General features: G+C 43.9%; 1 protein-coding gene across 2 annotated transcripts in view; it reads right to left on the bottom strand.

The window, feature by feature from the left end:
• The window catches only part of TENM2 (teneurin transmembrane protein 2), a 1,126,385-nt gene that overhangs the window by 776,450 nt on the left and 325,916 nt on the right, over positions 1–24,019 (bottom strand). For both annotated transcript variants that reach the window (XM_075900179.2, XM_075900181.2), the window contains exon 4: positions 9,649–9,924. In XM_075900179.2, the coding sequence (XP_075756294.1) occupies positions 9,649–9,924 (276 nt within the window). The remainder of the gene's footprint in view (positions 1–9,648; positions 9,925–24,019) is intronic.

Genomic DNA, 24,019 nt, shown 5'->3' with positions numbered 1-24,019 from the left:
CTGGCCTTTTAATTTCATGATGGTCTGATTTTCAGAGTCATTCTCTACAGCTCCTTCTTTATTTTTACAGTAATTATTTTGAATCATGAATCTCATAGTAGATGCATTTAAAATTTAAGCACAGATTAATGCCATATAACCTTGAAATATTTCCTTGCTCCACTGAAATCTGATATAGGTTTATTTCCCCTGATTTTTGTTCTCCTCTATTCCTCAATATAGAAAATAAAATGAGGGTCACTACAACTTAAGATACATTTTTATCTGTCAATTTTATTGTCTGACTCTTTACCTTAATAATATAACTTGAGTCCTGAGAGGTCTCCTCTGCCCACAGGACTAATTTCATTTACCTTCTGACATATAATTGTAAAACTCAGAAAAAAAGTAACTTCAAAACAATTTGAAATATTGGATTTTTAGTTATGTTACAGTAGACGCCTTCAATTCACTTAAAACAGTAGTGTAAAATTATCATTTTGTGTTATGTCATGATGTTCCCAATGATAGTATCAAGTACCAGCAACTAAGGTGCTGATATAGAAAAGTGGCAGTCAAAGCCAAATTTGGTCAACCTAATTCAATCATTGCTGACATAGATGCATCTTCATAATACCATCAGAAGAAAAAAATAAGCCACCGTAAAATAGGAAGCAGTACCTGGCTATCTCCTTTTATGCTATAGCTGATTATTCCCCTTAAAATGTGACAGTTGAACTAAACTTAGATTTCATACTAACCTGAAAGCTTTTCTCCTGGGAAGATCTGCTCTGTCCCTGTAAGCATTGTAGTAGTGCACTCTTGATCTACTTCTTGATTCTACATGTTTTTTCCTGTTTCTATTTTTCATGACTCTAGCCTGTGTTTTTTTGTTTGTTTGCTATATTATGGATACTTACATCTATTTAATGCTCTCCTTTCATCACCTTAATGCAGGTATTGTCTAGTTGCCTTAATGACATCATCTTTAGTAATTTTATGAATCCCAGTAAGGGAGAGAGGGATTACTGATAGGTAGCAAGTATATGCTATATTGCACTGCTAGTCCATACTTTCTCACAGTTGTTCTAATTGTCATCCCAAAACATATCACTGACTTGGTTTCACAGTGCCAGATGATCTTTCTTTTAATAATTAACTATTTTCTTGACGCATGAACAAAGTGCTTACAAAATGTCACTTGGTCCAAAGTACCTCTTAGCAGGAGAGACTTTGATAGGTTAGTTGGGCATTCCACAAGAACCCAAAGAGAATACCATTTACATTGCTTCAGGGATGCAAATGGGTCATAAAACTGCTGTAATCAGCTGAAGATGACCCCTGGGTAGGAAAATGTTCATTGAGTAGCAGTGAAGGTAGCAAATTCAATTCCATCTTCTCTTGTAGCCCTGAGACTAAAAGAGGCGATCAATGCCCTGCTCTAAATCAGCAATTCCTAGTTGGCATCAGGGCCACAATGGACAGCTGCAAGCAGGGCAGAGGCACAGCAGCGGGGGGGGGGGAGGAGTTGCCCCCGGGCACCATGCTAGGGGGGCGCTGGGCTGGGGTGGGACCAGAGCGCACAGGTCCATGCATAGCAGTGAGCCAGGAGCACCTGGCAGGCCATGTGCTGGCTCCCTCTACGAATTGCAATCACAATCAAGCCGAGGCAGCCGGGCAGGGTGGCAGGAGCAGCCGCTTTAAAGGTAGGGTTACCTGTCTCATACCTCCGGTGCCTGGCTCTGCGGGAGGAGGATTTGGTTGGGGGTGCCTGGCTTTGGGGGAGGGGTGGGTGCATTGGGATGGGGGAACTGGGAGAGCCTGGCTCTGGGGAAGGGGTGGGTGCATTGGGATGGGGGAACTGGGAGTGCCTGGCTCTGGGGGAGGGATGGGTGTTTTGAGATGTGGGGAGCTGGCGGGGCCCTGGCTCTGGAGAAGGGGTTTGGCATTGGTTTGTTGAGGATTTCCCAAAGAAAATGCTAGTGTTTTCTATAGGTCACCCACATCGCCTAATCCTAGCAGAGACTTGGAATTAACATGTCTTTCTCAACTAAAAGTCCTATACGTGTTCAGATGTTGTGATTGTGAACACCTGGCAAAGCAGTCTGCCAAAGGCAAGGCTAGCCCTGAATTTTGACATCTATGGCTTCAGTTGAATGGCTTGTGTGAAATTTGGAAGAACAGCTCAGAGAGACTTCTCCCCTTTACTTAAGAATAAAATCTCACGACAGCCTGAAGGAAAAAGTCCTCATGGAAGACAGAAAGCCATGCTTGCAGTGTAACCTCAGCCTTAGGCTACTTATTGCTTCAAATGCCTTCAAGAAAATATTGAAAGTATTTCTCATGTTGTGTGTGAGAAAAAACAGTGTTATTTTAACAAGTAAGTTAATCTCTTACATTCATAACTATGATGTAGTTTATCGCTGTGCGATAGTATGAAAAACAACTAGGTTAACTAGGTAAGCAGTTAGGAAACATTACAGATTGCTTACAATAAACTTGATACGCTCAAAATCTTTTTACTTTTTATTCATTAAAGCAAGGAGTTACTTGTTTGCTATAACAATGGTTTTAAATTCTTGATTGAAATATAGCGATGAAATTCATATTTAGGTTGTATAACATTTATTTCTCTTGTATTTTATAAAACTTACATACTTTAAACATTTGAAATTTTTTATGCAATAGACATGAACCTAATGAAAATGGGATATAAACAAATTAAAGAGAAAAAATTAATTTAACAGACTGTAAACCACAAAAACTATCATTTAAATTTTATATTTGTCTGTAGTTAGTAAAATAAGTAATTCATTAAATGATAAGTATCCTAAGAGGTGGATTATTTACAGTGGCGTAACAAGGGGCGGCGGGGGGGCAATTTCCCCCGAGTGCCACACTAAGGGGGTGGCGCCAATCCACTCACCCTATCATCCCTTGGCTCGCCTGCTCCTCCTCTACTTGCTGCCGCTGGCTGGAGCCTCCTCACTGCCCCGAGTCTGAGCCTCCTCCATCTCTGTTGGCAGGTCAGTGTATGTGGGGGCTGAGCCCCAAATTGGAGGGGTAGGGTGAAGACGCAGTACAAGCTCCTCTCCTCCTCCCAGGGTTGGGCTCAGCCGTGCACCAGTTCAGGGCCCCACCACATGGCAGTGGGGGCGAGGGTGGGGAGGCATTGCCTTTGCCCCCCGGGGCGCATAACACCCTCGCTGCACCTCTAAGGCAGAGTAAATTAGCTGTGACACGACAAATGAAATTCATGGCCAATCCATATTTTAGCCCAGCCTTATGTTTGGTGACTTTGCAGAGCGACAATGGGAAAACTAGGCTAGTGAGTGGGCAGTTATGAGTGGCCCACTTTCATCTCAGTGCATTGCATATCCAAGACAGTCTTCTGGGATAGAGTAAGGGCCAGATTAAGGCATGGGCTAGCTGGGCAGCTGCCCGGGGCACCAACCTATGGGGGGCGCCTGATGGCAGCTGTAAAGGGCACGCAGCGCCCATTATAGCTGCCATCAGGTGCCGCATGTCTGGCTCCTGGATTGCAGGCTGCAGCAGCTTCTAGAAGCCACCCTGAAGGGGCCACCCAGGGTGGGGGACGCGTAAACCCCCGCGGTGCCCTTCCCCCCACGGCCGCAGGCCCCTGCACGGCCAAGCTCAGCCCGCCCTGGGCAGTCCCGGGCTGCGCACCAGCGGCTGTAGCTGGGCGAGCCCAGGCTGGGCATGTCTGTCCTGCTGCCTCCAGCTCCGCGTGCCCTCCCCCACGTGCCGAACAGGGGGTGGGGCCGCGCATGCGCCATCCCCCAACCCGGGGCGCAATTAAACTGTCTGCCCCCAGGGTGCCGGAATGGCTCGGTCCAGCCCTGGATAGAGTAGTTTTGCTAACTGCACTTGCATTACTAGAATTTGCAGGGTGTGCTCAATGAACGATAGCAGTGCTTTGGTTTAATGCAGAGGAAGCACACAGTTCTCACAGTCAATGCTGTGTGCAATCAGCATGCACATCACTTCACGTACCCTTGTCACTTTAAAACTGGTGGAAAAAAGTTATATGGATGGGAACTAGCAGAAACTGGTGGGCGACAGTGAACAAAATGTCTCATGCTGTCACACATAGAACCCCAATGGGCCACATGTGACCTTTGGACTGCAGGTTGCCCACCGCTGCAGGAAAGTCCTGTACTCTCCTCCTGATAATGTGTCCTTCTTTTTAAAAAGAAGCCATAATTATAACAACTTTTAGAGAGAAAGGTGACTAAAAGTTCCTTTAGGAGTCATTCATCAATTTCCATTATTTATATACCAAGCAATTAGTAACATTTCTTTATTAAGGCCCAACCCCAATGGTAAACTTTTCTATAGGGATTACTATTATAATCATCATTTACCTGCGGTAACTAGCCAGGTTTACTTAACCTCAATGATGAGGTTTATGTCAGCAAATGTCGACTTTAAAAAAATGCTCTCTGTCAAGTAGACAAATCTAGCAGAGTACCAAGAGAACACAAAGCTTTTGAATTCTATGATAATTTTGAGTGCATAACCTCGAATCTGTGGCTCTCCAAAACTGATTCTCTTTGTTTAGCAAGTACAAGGCACACCCTGTTTAAGATAAATCAAACTTCCTTAAACATGTCTGCTGTACATTTTTGGATGAACATCTGTAATGATTCAGGTAACCTGAAGCTCAGAATCTCATTGGCCATGGTTACAAGAGATTTACAAGGTTTTGTCCTTACACAGTCACATTCTAGTTGGATGCCTCTCTTACAAGGATCACAGCAGTTACAAACAGCATTATAAAGGTCACATTTCAATATGCAACACTAAATTCTAGGCCAACGATTTGAGCAAAGTGTCAGAAATGTAAAAATAAGGTGTTTTTTTCAACTGGATCTTCAGTATCCTGTTTTGTCAGGAAAGAGTTTCTGCCCAAGTAAATCAGCACATTGAAATGAATTTACATTGAATTATTTCAATTTATCAATATGCATTTACACATGTTAATAATTGAAGGCTCACACAATTCTAATTTAAGATAACATTCAGTTACATCAACTCCAAAATTGAAAAAAATAGTCCTAAGCCTTCTGTAAATGAAATTGAATTAGCAGAAGTGTTGAAAATAGTAATATTTGTGTGATTTATAGCAATTAAGCTCCCTCTGTACTACTTGGAAATGTACCGAGAAGTACCAACATTGATTTAATACTAAAAGAAAATTGACAGTTTATTATTTTGAAGTTGAATGATAGAATTTGTGATTAACATCTTGGTATCAAAATTGTTACCTTTTTAGAGTTGTAATAGTGAACTGCAATAAAGCAGTTGAACCATGTCAAAAAAAGGGCATGCAGTGCTTTAAATAAACTCAATAGCATCTATGCATCATGAGTTCAACTAATGTGGTTAGGGGCAAAGTATAAAATTCCATACCAAGAAATGTCTTGTTTTATGTCTATGACTCCTACAAATCTGAAACTGTACTGGAGAGTGCATTTCTCTTGAAGTATAGATTGTTGTTACTTCTTCACAAGAAGCATATCTCACAGGTTATTGATTTGGTTCTGAAGGACACAGTGTTTATTATGTAGGAAACCACTGCCGGGCACAAGTGAAAGAAATTAATGATGGCTTTGTAAGTGTCCATGCAGTGGTGCTGAACCCTAGTGGGGCAACTGTCAATCTATATGATAATACATTCCCAAACTTCATAAAATCAGTGATGTGAAAAGGTACTGATTTTGTGCTAAACAGAATTTGTCAGAGAGGGAGACTATGAAGTTTACTCAAGTTAACACCTCTGCTTGTATAAGAGTCATTTCACATCTGTGTGAATATTTTATCACCAACAATACAGAAACATTTATCTTAAAAGCCTTACTAAATAAAATGCTAATACTGTACATTCAAAAGTCAAGCTGATATATTTTGTCTTGCTCTTCATTTTATAATGTGCCTCCTGTTTTGTTAGTTTGAAAAAGTAGCTTTTTGAAATGCATTTAATAAAACTGTAGCTCTCTACGTCTACACTGCAGAGTTTTCGCACAAGAAGTCTTTTGCAGAAAAGTACTTGCACAAAAGCACGTCCACACCTCAAAGCGCATCACTTTTGCGATGCTTTTTTGTGCAAGAGAGCATTCACACTTCATGGACACTCTTGAGCAAGAAAGCTCTGATTGCTATTCACGGAGCACCTGTGCTTTTTTGGATAGGCTCTGTTTGCATAAGAAACCCTTGCAGAGTATCCACACTTTTTGCACAAAAGCTGTAGCACGAAAAGGAGTTATGCCTCGTAGAAGGAGGTTTACCTACACCGCAAAAAGCCCCTTGTTCTGCCGTTTTACTGTCGATGTACTTGTGCAAAAGCGCACTTGAGGTGTGGACATTCTGTGGGTTTTTGTGCAAAAACAACCATTTTTGTGCAAAAACCTTGTACTGCAGAAGTAGCCCAGGTGAAAAGTGTTCACAAGCAAGAATCCAATACAGGCAGTCCCCGACTTACGCGGATCCGACTTATGTCGGATCCGCACTTACGAACGGAGCTTTCTCGCCCCGGAAGTCGGGGCGAGAAAGCCCCGTTCGTAAGCTGCTCCGGTGCCCCTGGTCTGCTGGAGACCGTCTCCAGCAGACCAGGGGCACCGGGCGGGTTCCCGCGCTTCTGAGGCTTTGCCAGAGCAAAGCCTCAGAAGCGCGGGAACCGCTGCTGCTGCCCCTTGAGACCCGGTGCCTGTGGTCTGCTGGGGACGGTCCCCAGCAGACCACAGGCCCCCGGACTGAAGCCGCAGCCGCGGGGGGGTCCCGCGCCTCTGAGGCTTTGCCAGAGCAAAGCCTCAGAGGCGCGGGGAACCGCCGCTGCTGCCGCTTCAGTCAAAGCGGCAGCAGCGGCGGTTCCCCGCGCCTCTGAGGCTTTGCTCTGGCAAAGCCTCAGAGGCGCGGGACCCCCCCGCGGCTGCGGCTTCAGTCCGGGGGCCTGTGGTCTGCTGGGGACCGTCCCCAGCAGACCACAGGCACCCAGACTGAAGCCGCAGCCGTGGCGGGGTCCCTCGCCTCTGAGGCTTTGCCAGAGCAAAGCCTCAGAGGCGCGGCACCCCGCTGCCACTGCGGCTCTGCTCCCCGTGTCCCTGGTCTGCTGGGGGGGGGGGCGCAGCTAGTGTGCTCCCCCCCCCAGCAGACCAGGCTTTTGTTTTGGACTCTGGGGCAGAGCAGCTGGGGCGCTGCCGATTGGTCCTGCAGCGCCCGTGGGCACTACTGGACCAACCCGGCAGCACCCCAGCTGCTCTGCCCCAGGTCCTGATTCAGCCGCTGCTGGTCAGTTTCATCAGCGGCTGAATCAGGACGTCTGGGGCAGAGCAGATGGGGTGCTGCTGGGTTGGTCCAGTAGCACCCCAGCTGCTCTGCCCCAGGCGCCCCAAGTCAGCTTCTGCTGAAACTGACCAGCGCTGACTACAGGAAGCCCCAGGCAGAGTTGCTCTGCCCCGGGCTTCCTGGAATCAGCTGCTGATCAGTTTCAGCAGCAGCTGACTTGGGGACGCCTGGGGTTCTTAAGTTGATTCTGTATGTAAGTCAGAACTGGCGGTCAGTTTCAGCAGTGGCTGAATCTGGACGCCAGTTCCGACTTACATACAGATTCAACTTAAGAACAAACCTACAGTCCCTATCTTGTACGTAACCCGGGGACTGCCTGTATGTTGTTTCCAATATTAAAACTGCCATTGACCTCAGCAGGAGTAAACTCAAACCCAAACTTTGAGCTTTAATATTACTGGAAAGAGAACTTCCTTAGTTCATAAAACAATTATTGGGACTTATCCAAAGCTTACTGAAGTCAGTGGAAATTTTCTCACGGTCTTCAATGAATCCTGGGTCATGCCATTTAAGTGAATAAATTTTATCCATGACAACACAAAACAAGTAAGTTTACCAAACAGTAGAATGAACCAGTGTACTTTTATATATATATTTAACACTCTGGTTGTTCACTTTCTAAATATCTGTCATTACTACCAAATAAACAATCCCCCCATGGCTTCAATGAAGAAATGCATGCCACAATATTCATGAAAATACAAAGATTATGGGATAATTTCTTCCCTCAGATATATGCCTGCTATTTCCATTTAATCAGCGAAAGCAGCAGGTATCTTTTGGGACTGGTCCTGCTTAGAGCAAGGAGTTGGACTAGATGACCTTCTGAGGTTTCTTCCAACCCCAATCTTCTATTATTCTATCTACAGAGGGCTAAACATGACCCTTTAAGTCTAATGCGGTCAGATTTCTAATATTTTGAGAAATATTTGTTTTTTAATCTTCTTTAATATTTGATTTTTTGCATTGCAGTTCCTAACATCCTGATACTGCTGAAACTGGGGATGTGGGGGGAATGAATGTTAGTTTTGCCTTGAAGAAAGCTTAAAAGTCCTTTTTCAGATAAATACCAGAAGGTGCTGAATGTGCAAAGCTACAATAATTTAAAATCCCCCTGATAACAGGGCAGAGAGTCAATTGCAGTAGCTGACATCAAGCAGTTGTCTTCATTGATGCCACAGTGGAATTCTATTCTTTTGGTTCCTCTTTATCTCCCCAAAATGGCTAATTTCAGAATTAAACGTGATTTGTTTTGGATTATTTTAGAGTGACTCTGGCTTACACACTCCTGCCTTATCCACATCCGAGCATGGAGAATTACTGAAAGCAGGCACTGCATTGCTATCCATGGCAAGTCTTTGTCACTAATTAAGCATTTTTTTAAAAAGTAGGCAGAAAATGTTGCTGAAAAATAGGATATAAATTGTTTTATATGATTTTTTTAACTAATTCATAAACATTTCAAGTGGCAGTTAGTTAACTTAATATATTTTTTATTCACAACAAATAATTTCCTATGTGTTTTCTACTACATTTAATTTACCCTTTTCTGTGTTTTTAAGTAAACGGCTAAGAATCTATACTAAATAGATATATAGGTATCTTTGAATCACTCTGATACATACATTTTCATTATAAAACATTACATGTACTTACCATTAAATGATTAGAAACCTTAGATTCAGATAAAGCTTTCAATTCAGATAAAGTTTCATGAGAATACCTGAACAAGAGTCCTATTGAGAACGAGTTAATATAGTTTTAATATGTTAAAAACTATTAATCTTATTTTATGCTGTGGGTAAAATCATATATATGATTTTTTTTCTGACAAGTTTCTTCATCATTAAATTACATGTTCTACTCCAAGTTTCATCTTCAGTACAGACATGAAGAACTGCTGCCTAGAAATTAACACATAGATAATGTGGAACTCTGAAACCATTTTTACGAGAAAATCCAAGCCACCATTAAAAAAAACTCTGCAAATACCTACAAATAAATAGAAAATATTTCTAGATATAGGTCATGTTTTTCCAAATCATGTTCTTTGTCGCACCACTTATTGGAGAATAAAAACACCATTCAATAGCATTTGTTATTTTAAAATATTGTATAAATAAAATCTAACTCCTGGCATTTCTAGTAAAAGGTTGTTTTTTTTTTTTTTTTTTAATTATTTACATTTTTAAGGCAACTGGATAAGGAAAAGAAAGAACTTTCAGTGACTCATGAATGAACAAAATTACCACCATATTTTCATACAGATGTATATTAAAACATATAATCCAGAAAAAGGCCTACCGTTTTCTTCATCTGACTTATTTTCATTGTCGGAATCAGTCAGCGTAAGGGCTGAGTTTTCACGACTTGACAGACCAGAACTGCGCCTGGACTTTATCCCTCTCCCCCACAGCCTTATAGCATGTTCTGGAGACATTCCTCCCTCTGTATCAGAGTCAGCATCAGACCCGGTGCTCAAGGAATAGCCTTGATGAAGTATTCCTATATCTGAGCAGTAGCCACTTCGATGGGGAGAGGGCTCACAGATTCCTAGTTCTGCAAGGGTGAAGTTAGTTCCTAGGAGGACAGCAAGGAAAAAAAAATTAGTCAAATACTTAACAGACCATTTTATCTTCTCATAACTATGGTATATATCATGCCTTCATAATGAATTAAATATGGTGGACAGATTTGTAAGGGCACGGTAAGGATCGTTAGAAGCATACTGTGTGTATCAGAGAGTTAAAAAATACACAAAAGCTAAAACTCCTCAAAATGTGATGAATTCCTTCCTTTTCCATGTTTTGACCTCAAATCTGTAAACACTTGGGTTACATCTAGATTACATCCCTCTGTTAACAATTCAAAAGCGCAAATGAAGCAGGGATTTAAATATACCGCACTTCATTTGCATAATCGCATCATGGAGCTCTTTTGAACAAGCACCATTTCGAAAGTAAAACCGCGGTCTAGACTCAGTACTTTAGAAAACGGCAGGCTTTTTCGAAAGATCCTGTAAACCTCATTTTTATGACAGAGGGATGTAATGTAGGCGTAGCCTTAGGCAGATGATTAATATTATGCACATATGCAGTCCTAGTGACATCATATGCTTACCATTATTTGCAGGATTGAGGCCTTTGTTATGAACTATTAAATCAAAACCATTGCTACATAATGTCATTTTTATCACTTGTAAGGTAGACTAAAGCAATCCATTTTATAGCAAAATCATTTCTTTCAGGTAAAATGGTTTTCAAATTCAAGCAATTTTTAAACTGAAAATGTGAAATAGTTAATGTAACAGTGCAAATAACTTGAATACAGTTTTTTCACTATTCTGGGTGACTACACATAATATGAAAAACTGTCACAATTTTGCACATCTGTAATACATAGGTATGTTGGATATTTTGGGTCCCCCACCACATCTGAAATAGGTGAGACTCATCATGCCTTCATGTGTTTTCTCAATTCAAAGACATTTTATCCCCAATAGAAATTTTATGAGTAATGTTACTATGTGAAAAAATGCTAATGGGAGAACAGCATAATGTCTGTCTGAAGGCAAACCTGCTAAAATTCATGTCAAAACATAGTGGCTCAGTGTGACTCAGTAAGTTAGTAAGTGAAACATTTACAATTCACTCATATATTTCCAAGGGTACTAAGAACAGGTGCCACAGGACTCCTTAATATTTTTGCTGAAACAGACTAGCATGACTATTTCTGTAAACCATGCAATCTCTAACCATGCAACTTCATATAATAAGGGACAAGGAACTTTAATCAATCAATCAATAAATAAATAAATAAATGGAAATATCCATTGGTCGCTCTGGCTCTGCTGGTTTAGAAAAGCATAGGTGATTTAGTTCCCCATGCCAGACTAGAAAAGAAGGACAAAGATAAACTTCAGTCACTAGAAATACAGCTGATGACTATTTAATTCATATGGTTCACAGTGCAGCTTAGTCTGAAGTCTAAGCTGTCTGCTTCCACAATGCTGCTTTTACAGTCTAAACAGTCATTGTTTCTTTTTCCACACACGTATATCAAGACACCCAAAGATAGATTATAAACACGAAACCTTTGTAAAGGATATTTTTATTAATAAATGTATTTCCTTACCAAGTTTAAAAAATAAACAAAATGTAACAATTCCATTTACACGATTAATCAAGACAGCTCATATCTTTAAAACATCTAGCTTGCTACTGTACATAGTAGTGTGAATTCATTGTTGTATTTAATGAGAACTATTCATATTTAAACAGTATGATGGGGAAATATTTAGTTTAATATATTATTCTCACAGCAAGTAAATTAATAACTTAGTGCAAGTTGATAACTTAATTGGTTAACATAGTAAAAACATCCTCATTGGTTAATAATTAAATCACACAGTGTTTTTAATATTGTGTGTTGCAAGGAGCCACAAGAGACATTAAAGACCCACTTGTGACTCGTGAGCCACAGCCTGAGTATTACTGATTTAAACGCATACAGTATTTTGAGACCTCAGTTGAATAAGAAATGCTATATAAAGTAAAGTTATGTTTTATTTCACCTTTATCCCCAAACCCACCAGTTAAAGGAAGAGCATGATTTCTGTTTCAGAAGGATTAAGCCCCAGTCTACTCTACAGATTTAGGCTGACAGCTAACACTGGCCTAACTGACGCTAACACTGGCCTAACTCTACACAGCAGGGCTTAACTCGAAATAAGCTAAGCAAATTGAGCTATGTCAATTGCATAGCTTATTTTGAAATTGAAATTGGAAGAGTCTCCACAGCACTTATTTTGAAATAAAGCACTCTTCCTCCAACTTCCCTACTCTTCATACAATGAGGGTTGCAGGAGTCGAAGTTAGAAGTCCTCCAGCTTAACAGTATTTCAACATTATTTTGAAATAGCTACTTGTGTGTAGTTTGCACGCGCACTAAGTTATTTTGAAATAATGCCAGTTATTTCAAAATAATGTTGCTGTGTAGACTTACCCTAAGGTCATGCCTACACTGCACAGTTATTTCAGAATAAGCTATTCTGGAATAGTTATTCTGAAATAGCACATCTACATTAGGGATGCCTACATCGGACTACTTTTGAGACTTCTCTGCAGTGTAGACATGCTATTTCGAAATAAGCTATCTCGATTTAGAGCCCAAAGAGGAATAACTCAGAATGCCCTGGTGAAGGGCTATTTCGAAATAGCAGAAGTGGAACATCTACACACGCCTTACTTCAAAATAGCTATTTCGGAAGAAAAAGCTACTCACCTTGGTGCAGTAACGATGGTTCTTTGAGATGTGTGTCCCCGTGAGTGCTCTACTGTAGGTGTCGGGCTCGTCACAGCGCTGCAGATCAGAGACTTTCAATAGCCGTAGTCAGCCGGACCGTGCATGCGTGGTCATCGTCTCCCACTGTTCGCGCCCTTTGCCTCATGCGCGCAGTCCGGCTCCCGCCAGTTCCTCTCACCCACTCAAGTATCTGAAATGAGAAATTTCCTAACCAAGATTCCGGAGCAGGGAGGAGGGCAGGTAGAGGAGCACCCATGGGGACACGCATCTCAAAGAACCATCGTTACTGCACCAAGGTGAGTAACTTCTTCTTCTTCTTCTTTGCGTAGTGTCCCCATGGGTGTTCCACAGTAGGTGACTATGTAGCAGTACTCGGAAATATCCGGATGGTGGGCTCCGGAATCAGGAATTGTTTGAAGCTGTAAGTACTGCTGAAGCCAACGATGAGTCTGCAGCCAATCATTGCACGATTGCGCAGTGGTTTATGAATGTGGCACTGGACAACCCTTTGGCCACCGGGCAAATGTCCCAAAGGGGAATTCCCCGTAAAAAGGCCATGGATGTGGCTACGGCCCTTATAGAATGAGCTTTTGGTTGTGATGGAAGAGATTTATTGCAAATAGAGTAGCAAGTGGTGATGTAGGAAACAATGAGCTTGGCAATATGCTGGGAAGACAATGCCTTGGATCGATCTGCGAAAGACACTATTGAACGGTCCATTTTATGCCAATCTCGGGTGCTGTTGATGTAAAAGGTGAGCGCTTGGTGCATGTCAAGAGTATGGAGGATCACCTCCCATGATGTAGTGTGTGATTTAGGGTAGAAGGCAGGGAGTATGACCAGCTCGTTAATATGGAATGCGGAGCAGAATTTAGGAATAAAGGTTGGGCGAAGTCGCAATACCACCCCATCCTTGTTCAAGATTGTGACATCAGGGCTGTAAGCTCATGACCCTGTGGGCCAAAGTTATAGCAAGCAGGAAGACCAACTTGAGCATCAACATCTGGAGTGACGTAGTGGCCAAAAGCTTGAAGGGAGGTCGAGTAAGAGAGTCTAGCACTAGGTCTAGGTTCCAGGGCAGAGTAGGGGGTCTGTGAGGCAGGTTAAGGTTTGTCAATTCTTTTAGGAACCTCTTTGTAGCTAGGAGGGAAAACACTGAAGTACCGTCTGTCCAGTGGTGGAAGGTGGTAATCGTGGCAAGGTGTACCTTCAAGGAAGCAAATGACAGCCCCATTTGCTTCAGGTAAAAGATGCAGTCAAGGATCTGGTGCAGAGGTGATGGATGTGGGTCAATCTGGTTAATAGAGCACCAAGAAGCAAACCTTCACAATTTAGAGAGGCAAGTAGCTCGACCAGTGCTTCTCCTGCTGTGCATCAGGATATCTTTGACTTGGTCCGAGCAGAGATCCTCAGATGGGTAGAACCAGCTAGGAGCCAAGCAGTTAGATTCAGAGTCTGGGGCTGTGGGTGCAAAAGGGAGCTGCAGTCCTGAGACAGCAAGTCTGGGAGGTTGAGAAGTGTGTATGGAGGTAACAGGGAAATTCAGTGGAGGAAGGGGAACCATAGTTGGAGTGGCCAGGTGGGGGCTTCGAAAATCAACTTGGCTCCATCCATGTTGATTTTGTCCAGAACCCTGGGTATAAGCATGACGGGGGAAATGCATACAGGGGAGAACCCTCCCAATCGAGCAGAAAGGTATCCCCTAGAGATCCCTGACCAATGCCTGCCCTAGAGCAATAATATCAGCATTTCACATTCTTGTAGGTGGCAAAGAGGTCTATCGGGGGAAACCCCAATGACGGAAGATACGTTGAAGTATGTCCGTGTGGATTTCACACTCGAAGTCGGGCGCAAAATGTCTGTTTTGTGAGTCTGCAATAGCATTGTTGGCACCAGGTAAGTAGGATACTATTAAAGTGATCTTGTTGAGAATACACCAATTCTAGAGGCGGATCACCTCTGCACAGAGGGTTCGAGACCATGATCCTGCTTGGCGATTTATGTAATACATTGTGGTGATGTTGTCGGTGAGTATGCTGACAGTAGTGCCACAGATGTAGTCCTGGAAATATCTGCAGGCATTGAAAACCGCTCTGAGCTTGAGAAGGTATATGTGAAGGGCTCTCTCTCCTGGTTACCACCTGCCCTGCATGGACATGCCGTTCATATGGGCACTCCAACCAATGAGGGAGGCATCTGTGCTAATTTGTACTGAAGGCTGAGACCAGTGGAATGGAACATCTGAGGGATGTGCGAACGTTGGATGGAGGGAGGAGACACTGCTTTGTAGACGTAATTTTTTGTAGGGGTACACACCGACGCTAACCAGTGTTGAAGGCAGCGGAAGTGTAGTCTTCCAGTGATGCACTACATAAGTTGTTGGAGCCACGTGGCCCATTAAATTGTAGGCAAGTGAGTATTGAGACCGTAGGGCTGGAGATCAGCACAGAAATTAGATCTTGGATAGACTGGAACCTTTGGATGGGTAAGTAAGCTCCTGCTGCTGTTGAGTTGAGTCAAGCACAACACCTATGAAGTCCAGAATCTGAGAAGGGGTGGTCGTGGACAACTAAGAAATTGCCTGTGTGCTGGATAGATGGAGAGTCCAAAGTCTGGTCTGGCTATTGTCATCATATGCTGTGTTTCCGCCCAGGTGCTGCCTTTTATAAGGCAATCATCGAGGTATGGGAAGATTATAAAGCCCCTTCAGCACAAATGAGCTGCCATCACTTCTAGGGTTTCTGAGAATACCCTGGGGGCAGATGAAAGGCCGAAGGGAAGCACTCGATACTGGAAGTGTTCCCCGCTTATTGTAAAACTAAGAAATTGCATGTGTGCTGAATAGATGGTGATGTAGAAGTAGGCATCCTGGCTACAAACTAATCCCCAGCTATGTCTAGACTGCAGCCTTTTTCCGCAAAAGCTTATGCAAATGAAGCGTGAAGTAGAATATTGCTGCACTTCATTCGCATAATTAATTAGCAGCTGTTTTTGCACAAGAGCCGTTCTTCCTGAAAAAATGAGGAAGAATGGCTTTTTCGCAAGAGGGGGTTTTGCCAGATATTCCGGGTTTGTCTCCCATGCTCACCCTGCTCAGTGGGGCCGGCGGCAGAGAATGTGACGGTGAAGCCTGCTTCTTTTTTGTTGGGGCTGCCCCTAAAGAGGATGCCCTACATTTTTGTGTCTCAGCCGAGTCCAAAACAGTCGTGGATGAGGAGTCCAACGGCTGGAGCGCCTTGTCAAATAAAATGATTCAAAGGCGTATTTCCCTGTCCCACTGGGCTCTGGTTGTTAACTTTGAACAATGAGCACATTTCTGAGGCACATGAGCCTCACCCAAACAGCGGATGCAGGACGAACGGCCATCTGAGGCCAGCATAGGCTCTCGGCAGAGGTCACATTTTTTGAAGCTGGGAGAACCCGGCATTGTGCGCTTTGACTTTTTTTTTTGTTTGGTGGTGTGTTTTTTTGGCAGCAGCCTGAAGGTCAGTGGAACAAAGAAAAAAAGTGGGTTTCTTTTTAACTATAACTATGATGATTATTAACTATAAAACAGGTAACATTAAAAACAAAAAGTAGTAACTAAGAACTATATTCACCTGACTAGATGAAGATTAGGAGAGAGAGAGATAGCTCTGAGGGCAGTTGAGAGGAACTGGAGGAGCCGGACTGCACGGCAAAGGGCACGAATGGCGCAAGACGCTGACCACACATGCGCAGTCCGACTGACTACGGCTACTGAAAGTCTTCGATCTGTGGTACCGGGATGAGCCCAACACCTAGGCTATGTCTAGACTGCAGGCTTCTTTCGAAAGAGGCTCTTTCGAAAGCATCTTTCGAAAGAGCCTCTTTCGAAAGATCGCGTCTAGACTGCAGGCGGTTCTTTCGAAAGAGAAATCCGCTTTTTCGAAAGAGAGCACCCAGCGAGTCTGGATGCTCTCTTTCGAAGACGGCCTCTTTACATTGAAGAACGCCTTCTTTTGAAAGAGGAACTTTCGAAAGAAGGCGTTCTTCCTCGTGAAATGAGGTTTACCGCCATCGAAAGAAAAGCCACGTTCTTTCGAAATAATTTCGAAAGAACGCGGCTTGAGTCTGGACGCAGGGGAAGTTTTTTCGGGAAAAGGCTACTTTTCCCGAAAAAACCCCTGAGTCTGGACACGGCCCTACAGTGCAGCACCCACGGAGACACTCCTCGAAAAAGAATAGGCATTATTCTTCATAGAATGAGGTTTACAAAAGTCGGTATACCTCATTCCACGAGGAGTAATGGTAGTTCGAATTAGAGATCCTAATTCGAACTACCTACTCCGTGCCGCGTGTAGCCACGGGCACAGAGTTCGGACTAAGGGACTTTTAAAAATGGCGGCGCCCGGGAAGATGCAAATGAAGCCCGGGATATTTAAATCCCGGGCTTCATTTGCAACTTCGAATGCCTACATTAGCCTCCCTAGTTCGAACTAGGGGGCTAGTGTAGACATACCCTAAAGGAATTGTTGTATGGACACTCGCATAGTTATTTCAGAATAATGGCCGTTATTCCGAAATAACTTTGCTGTGTAGACACACCCTAAGTGTCCACACAAAAATGCAGCTCCCACTAATGTAACTTGCCCACTTTACAGACCTACCTCTCCAAGAGGTACAGAGATTAAGTAGATGCAGTTAGGTCAACACAAGGTCAGCAAAGACATCGTGTTACTTACATTGACTGTTGGGGTACATCTACGCTACAGTGCTATTTCGGGATACTTCTGGTATTCTGAAATAGCTATTCCGCATCTTGACAGCGGGCCTGTTATTTCTAAAGAAACCTCAAAATAATAGGCATGCTATTCCGATGTCCCTGTAAACCCCCTTTCCACGAGGATTAAGGGACATTTCAGAATAGCAGTTTATTTTGAAATATGGCACTGTGTAGATAGCGCCAAATTATGAAATAAGCTATTTTGAAATATACTTGAAATAAGCTGTGCAACCATACAGTATAACCACACAAACAGACCAAAATAGATGTAGGAATTTGGCCTGACCACTGGTCTTTTTAAGGCTCGGATCCTATCTCCAACGGAAGTTAATACAATATTATTTTGCAAGAAACCCCATCATGACAGTATATAGTTACAGAACACCATCATATGGGAAGCATCTTCATTCCACAGTTAGTGTCTGGTTTGCACCCTGAAAAACCAGTGTTTATTCATTAGGGTTTTTTAAATATTATCTGGTATCATTATTTTCTCATCAGTAGAAATGAATAGTCTTTTTCTTATCCAGGTAAGTTCTGAGCCTCTGTGACAGCTACGGAAGTAGGTTTCACAGTTTAATTATGCATTGTATACAAATATTTCCATTCCCTAATTTTAAAAGCTGCCAGTATCAATGACTGTCTCCTGGCTTTGAAATTTTAAGAAAGGTGTGTCTGCTCCTGTTTACCCTATCCCCTATATATCATTCTTTAATTTCACATACGTATATCACATCCCTGCTTACTCATTAACTCCTGAAACTAAAGCAATTCCAGATCTTCTCCCATGGTACATCTAGACTACATCCCTCTGTCGCCAGAGGGATGTAAATTATACATACCAACAGTGCAAATGAAGAGGGGATTTAAATCTCCTGTGCTTCATTTGAATAAAAATGGCTGCCGCGTTTTGCCGAGTCAGCAGTTTGTCAGCAAAAAGCAGCAGTTAAGAGGGGAATTGGGTGACAAAGAAAGCCTTTGTCGGCCGATCCCTTATGCCTCGTAAAATGAGGTTCACAGGATCATCTGACAAAGGCTTTCTTTGTCGCCCGATCCCCGTCTTGACAGCTACTTTTTGCTGACAAACTGCTGACTCTGCAAAACGCGGTGGCCATTTTAATTCAAATGCAGCACAAGAGATTTAAATCCCCACTTCATTTGCAATGTCGGTATGTCTAATTTACATCCAAGGGATGTAGTCTAGACATACCCCCATATAGTTATCATGTTCCATATGTTATTTGTCCAGCTGTAATTGTGCTTTAGGGTTCCAGTCATATTAATAGACAACTTTTTTATGCATGCATGAAATAAAAATAATTCTTATTATCAAATGTGTTTATGTCAAGAATCAACCATGTACCCAAATTCAATTCCTGGGTTGTGATGACTCAATGTACTCTGGCCTGTAGGATCCTGGTGCCAAATAGATTGCCAGAGTTAGAGACAGAATAATGCAAAATATCCACTGTTCAGCAGAGTAGGCCAATCAGTATAGGCTACTGTCAGGAGGTACACCCCTGATGGAGGTTGCGGCCCCCTTCTACTGGCCTGTGTCTCGATCCGGGCCCCTCCCTCCGGGTCTATACAGCACCCAAAGTCCCAAAAGTCCAGGTCCCTCTATTAGGGTATATACAGTACCCAGAGTCCCAACACAAATGTCCAGGCCCCTCTATCAGTGCATATATGGTACCCAGGGTCCCAACACAAAAGTCCAGGTCTCTCTATCAGGGCATATACGGCACTAGAAGCCTAGCCGCTCCGAGAAGCCTCTCCTGGCCCGGAGTTTGATTATCCAGGGCAGAGGGAATGGGTGGTAGGGGGACCTGGGCCCTCCCTCTCCACCGGGTCCCAGCCCAGGGCCCTTTAGGCAGGGCCTATGGCTGCTGCCCGCTCAGCGGGGGATCCGGCCGATACACACTGAGCCAAACTTTGGATCCTTTGCCCTGGGCTGCTTCCTACCGCGCCCCGGTTCCCCTGGGGCCTCCGAGTCGGTACCTGCCGGGGTCCTGGGCATGCTCCTGCCTCCCTGGGGTCGGCAGCTGCTCGTTCTGTCTCCGGGTCCGGCACGGGCAACGACTCCGGTCTCAGCGGCCGCAGCAACACTGGCCCGGCTTGGTCTACTCCCTCATCCTGCGGCCTCCCCGACTACAGGGCTCCTTCTGCTTTTATACCCGGCCTCTGCTGGGAGCATGCCCGGCAGGGCCGGAGGGGCAGGGCTTTCTCCGTCAGCTGGGCCTGGGCTACCCCCTGTCTGTCAGTGCGGGGCCTGTCCACCCCATCACAGCTACATAAAATAATAGGGTTTCGGAATCTGTAGAGCCATTTTGGCCTCATGGCCCAATTCCATCCCTCTCTCTCAGAAAAATCCCCCACAAGGCTCTGTTAGAGCTAGAGAAATAAAATAAAGCTGCTGTACATAGAACACCCAGACAAGAGAAGCAGTAGTATCTGTGTCCTGGTGTCTTCTGTCAGCTTTGTGACCTTATGAGAGTCAAGTGAAAATAATTCAATCTACACATTCTGCGTGCACTGGGAAGGAGGGAAGTCAGCCCTCTGAGGTGAAACTCACTACAAGTTATTTACTACTTTTAGTAGTAAAGCAGATGGCTGGATTATTTTACAGCTACTTAGTGAGGTGTATTCAGCTAGTGTGGTAGATGGGATCCAATAAATATCTGCATTATAGTGAAGCTTTACTTGCACTGTAGGAGGTTAATATAAAATACTACGTGGCTATGTGTATACTGCGCCCATTTGGCACAAGAACCATGCAAATAAATGAGGCGAAGTGTGGAATATCACTGTATCTCATTTGCATAATTAATGAGGCTCCGTTTTTGAGCAAGAGGCTTTTGCGCAAAAAAGAGCTGTCTACATGGTTCCTTTTTGCACAAAAACCCCCTCTTGCGCAAGAGCCGTTTGTCCGCATTTTTTCCAAAGCACCAAAATGTAATTCCGAATCTAATCTTATTGTGCCTTCAGACCACAAGCAAAGATTACGTGCTTTACAGGCATGTATTGCACTATTGGTGACAGAAAACAAATAATAAAATTTCCACCAAAATGCAGAATAAAGAGCTTTGTTCCTTTAAAATAACATGTTGCAATAAAAGCAACACAGCAATAATAATAAAAAAATTCGCCAGGAATCAGAAATCTTTGGAATATTATAGGAGTTATAACCAGCAAGATGTCTTCAAATGTGACCATAGGTTGTACTCCTTTAACTGTGACTCTCTGGTCTGGCAACAGACCACTGATCTTCCTGAACCACAGAGCCCATGTTAAAGGAGGTCAGGCAGCAGGACAGGAGCATGGAGGAAGGGGGAATGGCAACACAGCCAGGAGCCCTGTGTTGAGGGAGGGGCGGGTTGCGCAGCAGGGAGTTCTGGCTCCTGAAGCCAGGTGGTAGCGGGGGACCAGCAGCGGCTGCGGAGCTTCGGGAGGCCTGGGGAGCCTCAGCTGGATAGGCAGCAGTGGGGGCTGGACTGGAGTCCTAGCCAGGGGCAGCGTGAGACCTGCTGGGAGGGACCTCCCATCGTTCGGCAAATCCCCTTGTTCAGGACCAGTCAGATCCCGAAGGTGCCGGATGAGGGAGGTCAAACCTGCATTTTAATTAAACTTTGGCAGTTAATTCCACATGTTTCATTAAGGTACAGATAACCTGTAAAATAAAAGTAGGCTATTTATCTTAAGTTCACAATGTCAAAAGATTGAAAGGTACTAGTGGATCTTTAAATGTATTATGAAGTTTTCCCAAGAGCACAAAAGCAGTTTTCTGATATAGCTGAATTCTCATACATTCAGCCTCCAAACCTAAAGGTATTTGCTTAGAGGACTTTGAAGATCCAAGTCTTTGGTTAATTTTCTCCTGCATTTGTGATTTTCCTACCATTTTACCCAAATTAAGATTCTTAGAAAAATTCCTTTAATACAAGCAGTTACTTATATATTCTTTGCATTTATACACTACCTTGTATTTCAATTATTTTAATGTGAACAGGAATAAGGGACATTTTCTCTGCTATGTGCAGGGAATTAACCACATGACTCACAGAAATGGGGTTTGCATGATTAAATTAAAATGAACATGTCTGGAAAATTCTCCCATTTAAACACTGTTGATATCACAGAAGGTGGAAGCTTCCCATTCAGAAAAAGAGCCCACCCATTCAAAGGATAGCACCATTAAATGACTGAGCTTGAGGCAAGAATTAGAGTGTGAAAGTCAATGGTCTGTGTTACACTGCATCGAGTGCAGGGTTACCCATTTCTTGTACTCATCCATTAAAAAAAAATCCCACATATTTCTTCATTGCCAAAAAAAGGATCAAGTATAAGATGTCGTGTACTTTTAGGGCAGACTTGAATGTGGCCAAATTCCTTTAAACATCAGGGAACAGGTCTACTTGAAGAGCAACCCCTCCTGGGGAAAAGACCTACAGCTGATTCTGATGCCAACATTTTTTGAAAGAGATATCATACAGAAATATAGCAGGGACGAATAGGTGAACTTTTACTGTGTAGCTATGTGTAACAGTTAACCACAGAGCAAAAAGGTCAGCATGCTACCTGCTTTCTGCACTTCAGCTGTAATTAGGGTCTAAATACTGCTTGCCCACAAAGCCAAACATTTCATAATTAAAGTAATGTATAACTTTAATTGCTTAATGATAATGATCTTTTATAAGGCATCCTTCATCCAAAAAGAAAAAAAGTAGTTTAAAGACTTTACTAGCTGACTATACAAAGTTTATAGGAACACAGCAAGAATCACCACATCTATCAGAAAAGCATAGCCACTTCAGCAGCATACACAGCGGCACAATAATAAATAGTGTTTGTATACAATAAATACATTTTGTGAGGGCTCAGAACATGCAGTTTTCTGGGTAATAAGCTTTTAAGTTAAATACACACATTAAAGCATCTTAAAAATAAAAAGATCATCTGTTAGCCTAAGGAAGTTTACTGAATGAAACTGGACTGAACAAGCCAGAGGGAACTTAATAGAAAAGCCATCATGGATTCAGAAATCATCGTTTTGAACTTGAAATGTTTTCTAGCATCTGATTAGCCACAACAAAACCCTTTTGATTTTCTTCTTTGTAATCCTGCTGTTCCTCACTGCTACCTTAGGGTATGTCTACACTACAAAGTTAGTTTGAACTAACGGACGTTAGTTCGAACTAACTTTAATAGGCGCTACACTAGCGCTCCGCTAGTTCGAATATAATTCGAACTAGCGGAGCGCTTAGTTCGAACTAGGTAAACCTCATTTTACGAGGATTAAGCCTAGTTCGAACTAGCTAGTTCGAATTAAGGGCTGTGTAGACCCTTAATTCGAACTAGTGGGAGGCTAGCCCTCCCCAGGTTTCCCTGGTGGCCACTCTGGCCAACACCAGGGAAACTCTATGCCCCCCTCCCGGCCCCGGACCCCTTAAAGGGGCACGGGCTGGCTACGGTGCCCGTGCCAGGTGCAAGCCTGCCAGCACCCAGCCAGCAGACCCTGCACCTAGCACGGATCAAGCCAGCCACCCGATGCCCCCCCAGCCCTCCCCCTCTTCCCGGGACCAGGCTGGCAGCTCCTGGGAGCTTGCCCGGGACCGCAAGAGGCAGGCACCCTCCTGGGCTAGTGCGGAGATCATGGACCTTGTCCACGATCTCCGCACTAGGCACAGGAAAGTGGCCGGCTTGGGCAGGAGAGCTGCCAACCTGGCCACCCAGGAGCAGGTGTGCATGAAAATCAAGGGGGTCCACTGAGACCCCCGACCCTGAGCTTACAATGGCCGTCCTGGGTCAGACCAAAGGTCCATCTAGCTCAGTAGCCTGTCTGCCGACAGTGGACAACCCTAGGGACCCTGGAAGGGATGGACCGAAGACAGTGACCAAGCCATTTGTCCCGTGCCATCCCTCTCCAGCCTTCCACAAACCTTGGGCAGGGACACCACTCCTACCCCCTGGCTAATACCACTCCATGGACCCAACCTCCATGACTTGATCTCACTTCCCTTTAAACTCTGTTCTAGTTGTAGCCTTCACAGCCTCCTGCAGCAAGGAGTTCCACAGGTTGACTCTTTGCTTTGTGAAGAACAACTTTCTCTTACTAGTTTGAAGCCTGCTACCCATTCCTTTCCTTTGGTGTCCTCTAGTCCTTCTTTATGGGAACTAATGAAGAACTTTTCTGTATGCACCCTCTCCACCCAACTCCTGCTTTTAGAGACCTCTATCCTGTCCCCCCTCCGTCTCCTCTTTTCTAAGCTGAGAAGTCCCAGTCTCTTTAGCCTCTCTTCATATGGGACCTGTTCCCAACCCCTGATCATTGTAGTTGCCCTCCCCTCTCCCAGCCTCTCTCTTCCCCTCTCCCACCTCCTTTTCCCAGTCTCCCCCAGTTTTGTTCAATAAAGACAGATTCCATTTTTGAACACAATTGTCTTTTATTTTGTACATCAAGAAAAGGGGCTAGGGAAGGGTAAGTGGAAGGAGGTGAGGGAGGAATGGGGTACGAGCCCCTGATGGGGAGGACTGGGCTGGCTCTGTGGGCTTCTGGGGGTGGAAGCTCTCCTGCAGCCCCCCAACTGCCCCCTCTCCCCAGATGGCAGCCTGCGGCAAGTGCAGCCGGTC

Source organism: Pelodiscus sinensis, chromosome 16 (assembly GCF_052426305.1).
Source record: "Pelodiscus sinensis isolate ZL-2025 chromosome 16, ASM5242630v1, whole genome shotgun sequence".
NCBI lineage: Eukaryota > Metazoa > Chordata > Testudines > Trionychidae > Pelodiscus > Pelodiscus sinensis.
The sequence above is the reverse complement of the archived record's forward strand: the minus strand, read 5'-3'. Positions and strand labels throughout refer to the sequence as shown.